Source organism: Chionomys nivalis, chromosome X (genome assembly GCF_950005125.1).
Source record: "Chionomys nivalis chromosome X, mChiNiv1.1, whole genome shotgun sequence".
Taxonomy (NCBI): domain Eukaryota; kingdom Metazoa; phylum Chordata; class Mammalia; order Rodentia; family Cricetidae; genus Chionomys; species Chionomys nivalis.
Window position 1 is genome coordinate 55,424,902 of NC_080112.1, and position 3,967 is coordinate 55,428,868.

General features: G+C 41.3%; 1 protein-coding gene across 1 annotated transcript; it reads right to left on the reverse strand.

Moving 5' to 3' along the window:
• Nucleotides 1-2,363: 2,363 nt before the first annotated feature.
• LOC130868385 (melanoma-associated antigen B4-like) lies at nt 2,364-3,380 on the reverse strand. Its single transcript, XM_057760625.1, has one exon. The coding sequence runs from the start codon at nt 3,378-3,380 to the stop codon at nt 2,364-2,366; it is 1,017 nt and encodes a 338-aa protein (XP_057616608.1).
• Between the last annotated feature and the right edge of the window lie 587 nt (nt 3,381-3,967).

Below are 3,967 nucleotides of genomic sequence, written 5' to 3' on the forward strand. Positions count from 1 at the left end.
TTTCCATCTGTGATTACCTTTAGGTCCAGAATGTGCCTTTTCTGAGCATTTCTGTCTTGCATGATCCTCATTTAGTTTATTATCTTGTGCTTATCACAGCTTACCACTCCTTTCTTACCTGACCTGAGAAAGCTGCTCCTGGGTGTAGCAGCATTTCATTTGTATTTTAATAAATTATGGTGCCTGAAGTTCAGAGAGTAAAATGGTCACACTGGCCAGTCTTACAGACCAGGCCACAATAACACTTTAATCCCACTCTTGCTGCCATAGGAACTGGGTGATGCATGACTTTAATCCCAGTGGTGCATACCTTTCATCCCAGAACTAAAGAGGATTATAGAATGGGGAGACAGCTCTCAGTTACATCTCATTCTGAGAATCCTAGAGGCAGGATTGCCATTTGAGACTGAGGTGAAGGTCAGAGTCAGTGGATGACTGCTTTCCTTTTTGGTGTTCTAGTTGTACCCTAATATCTCCCTCTGAAGCTTTAATTATACAAGCTTTGTTTGGTGCCCAACTTTGGGGGCATGAATTGACAAACAAGACATTTGCCTGAGAGTTTTTAGCCACCATGCCAGGACAGAGCTTGGATTGGAATTCCAGCTCTAGGAATTCAGAGGAAGCACTAGAATTTCCAGATCCCATCTGAGTTGGCTTAGCTTGTTCCCCTGCCAATCACATCTTTTATGCCACCCCTCAGGCATGCACAGGCGTTCTCCTGTTCCTTCTGAAGTTTCCTGTGGGTCCTACAGACCTGTGTCATGCCCCTAGCCCTGCATGTTTGAGGCTACCTTTCATAGACAGTAGCTTCTCTCTTACCAGTTCCCATAGCTGCTCAGTCCCATCAAAACACAGAGGCTTATGTCAGTTGTAAACTGTTTGGCCCAATTAGCTCAGTCTTATTTCTAATTAGCTCTTATTCCTTAAATTACCTTATAATTCTTGTCTATGTTAAGCCACATGGTTTGGTACATTTTCCAATGCAGCATTTCATCATGCTTCCTCCCCATCTGGGTGGAAATGTAGATGGGGCCTTTTCTCTTCCCAGAATAATTCTTGTTTGCTCACACTGCCTGTACTTCCCCCCTGGAAACTGCCAATCAGCGATTTATTAAACCCGTGCAAGTAACAAATCTTTAGTGGGTAGAAGAACATTATCCCACAGCACATGGGGCTCTGATATTCCTTGGGATTTGTTTGGGTATAGGTATATGCCTTGTGTGTGTAGGTGCTTGAAGAGGCCAGAAAAGGACATAGATCTCCTAGAGCTGGAGGCAGTGCAAGCAATTAAGACACATTTAATAATACTTAAAATAAAACTGATATAAGAGTCACATTGTGCTTAAACATAAGAGGAATGCAGAAGTGTTGTCTCTAAATCTCATGCTTAATCTCAATTCTTTCACTTATGCCATGTAAATATAGGAACAGGTAGATTTGTACGTCTTGGTAACCATTGAGAAGTGATTTTGACAAGTTCTTTCTCATATAATGGGAATCATGTGTATGGTACAAAGAATCCGTGCTTAAATAGCCCTTATATTTATTTATCAGAAAGTGTCATTTATTAATGTAAGCATTTTAATCTAATTCATTATTATCCTTATTTCTCTTAATGTTTTCCCTAAAAGATTCTACAGAAAGTGTTGTATGCCCGGCCATGAAAAGTAGGAAAAACAAGACATTCATCCCTGAAGATAACTAGTAATGGATATAGAAAATATATATTGTGTTGAAGAAGACATCATCCATTTATTGTTTCTTTAGGAAGTAAAGATCTTATTCTATTCTGTCCACTAATGAATGTTTCTTAGAAAAATATCATTGCATATTCCAGACCTCCTGCTTCTATTATCAAATATGTCCAGTACACAGGGAGACAGTTCTGCAAGTGTAGATGTGCCATGCATGTTTGGTTAAAGCATGAACCTTTAAAAAAAAGATCTGCTTCTCAGCTAATTTCTCACACATATTTTAATATCAGAAAAAAAATTAGTATATATACCTGACATCAATGCCAAGAAAACAAGGAATAAAAGAAAATTTTCACTGAAAAGCCTAACACTTTTGAAAATTTTTCTTTCATATTTCACACCAACTTCTTAATCTAATTCCACAGTATCATATGGACAAATCAAATCCTTAGGAACATTTCAAATTACAAACTGTATTTTAAATCAATCCAAAAACTTTGAGCTCCCAACTTGGAAAACAGCAGTGAAGGAACGGGCTTCAAAATTTATGTGAGGACATTTATCCCCAAGTTAAAACTATGCTAAAAGTCCTCCAAAAGATTATCAACAGCTTATCTGCAAAAATATGAACAGACCTTTTCAATCATAAAGCAGAGGCTACCTTATACCTCACTTGTGAGTAGGACGACTTAACTTGGTCTTAGTACGTCCCTTGGCCTTGCCTTTAGTGCCAGACTTGGCTGCAGCTGCAGCTTGGGCTTTCTCTTCCTCTTCAATCAAAGCCTGCTCATAATGAGATGAGTAATCCTCAGCAGCAGTTTCACTCATTTTGGCTAAAAAGTCCATCACCTTTATCTGGCTTGTTTCAGCATAGGCTCTCGGGCCCCACAGGAACTGATAGGATGGAGGATCACTGTTAGGAACCTGACGGTATACCAGGTACTTTTCCTGTACCAGATCTTCACTGATGAGCTTCCTGACATCTCCAAAGATGAGATGTGAGACCCCGTCATAGACTCCTAATACATTCAGGAAATACCAGACATCCTCCTCGGCAGCACAGTAGTTATTTAAGTAGATCACACTTAGGAGAGCAATCAGAATGCCCCTGGTAGGAACACCTAGCTCATTGTTCCTACTTCCATCATCCTCGAAATCTAGTTTGCTCACAAGCTCATATGCTTGACCATGTGGCAGGACTTCTTTCAGCTCAAGGCCAAACACCACATCCAATCGGTAGGAGGCTTTCTTGAGGATCTCGGGGAAGTGTCCCTTGAACCTTTTGTTGATAACTTTGAGCATCTCTCCCCTCTTCATGGGCTGCTGCACTTTGTATTTGAGGAGCATGTACTCCATCAGCATTCCGGTCTTCCTTGTCATAAGATCCATCCGCATGCTTCTAGTGGAGAGTAAAGCCCTGGAGGAAAGCTCATTTCTGTCCCCTTGGCCCTGGTCACCATTATCAGACCTTCCATGGGACACTCCCTGGCTGGCAGTGCTGCTGGGTGCTGAGCTTTCACACTGCTGTGGGAAGTCAGCAGTGGAAGTGCTTGGCTTAGCATCTCCTGAAGCTTGATCAGAGCCAGCAGGTGACTCTGCTTTCTCTGCCTCCTTTGCTTGAGCATCCTTGAGCCCCTGGCGCCTTTTCTCTCGAGCACGCGCCTTACTCTTCTGTCCCCTTGGCATGATGGCTGGTGTCAGGGACAGCAGGACAGAGTCTTGGTAGTAGAACAGGTCACTGAGATACCTGAATCAGGAAAATAACGTACTATGAGCACTTTGAGCATATTGAGAACACTCAGGCTCTCAGTAATTCTTTCCCCTCCTTGTCTCACACATTATAATGACATCTCTGTTCTAAGCACTCCCTGTATTCCTCACCTCTGGTCACCTTATATATATATTGTGAGGTAAAGGATGGCTGCCTTTCTCTGGTGGTTGAAAACACTCAATTCTACTCACATCTAGTACTAGGCTGCTGTAATGTTTCACAGAATCCAGGAGCACGGAAGCCCAAAGGAGACTTGAACTTGAATGACAACACCAATTCATATAATATGAATGGTGAAATCTCACAAGGCCATACCCCTAGATGAACTACTGTAGACAGTGGCTGTTACAAGAGGGAGATTCAGTCTTCTGTAGGCATAATCGCTCAGTCCTAAAACCATACACATGTAAGCAACACTAAATGGACATGTTAGGCTGTATTTATGTCTTTATATAATAAATGCATGTGTTTACATTATTTATTACTTACATTATTGATATTA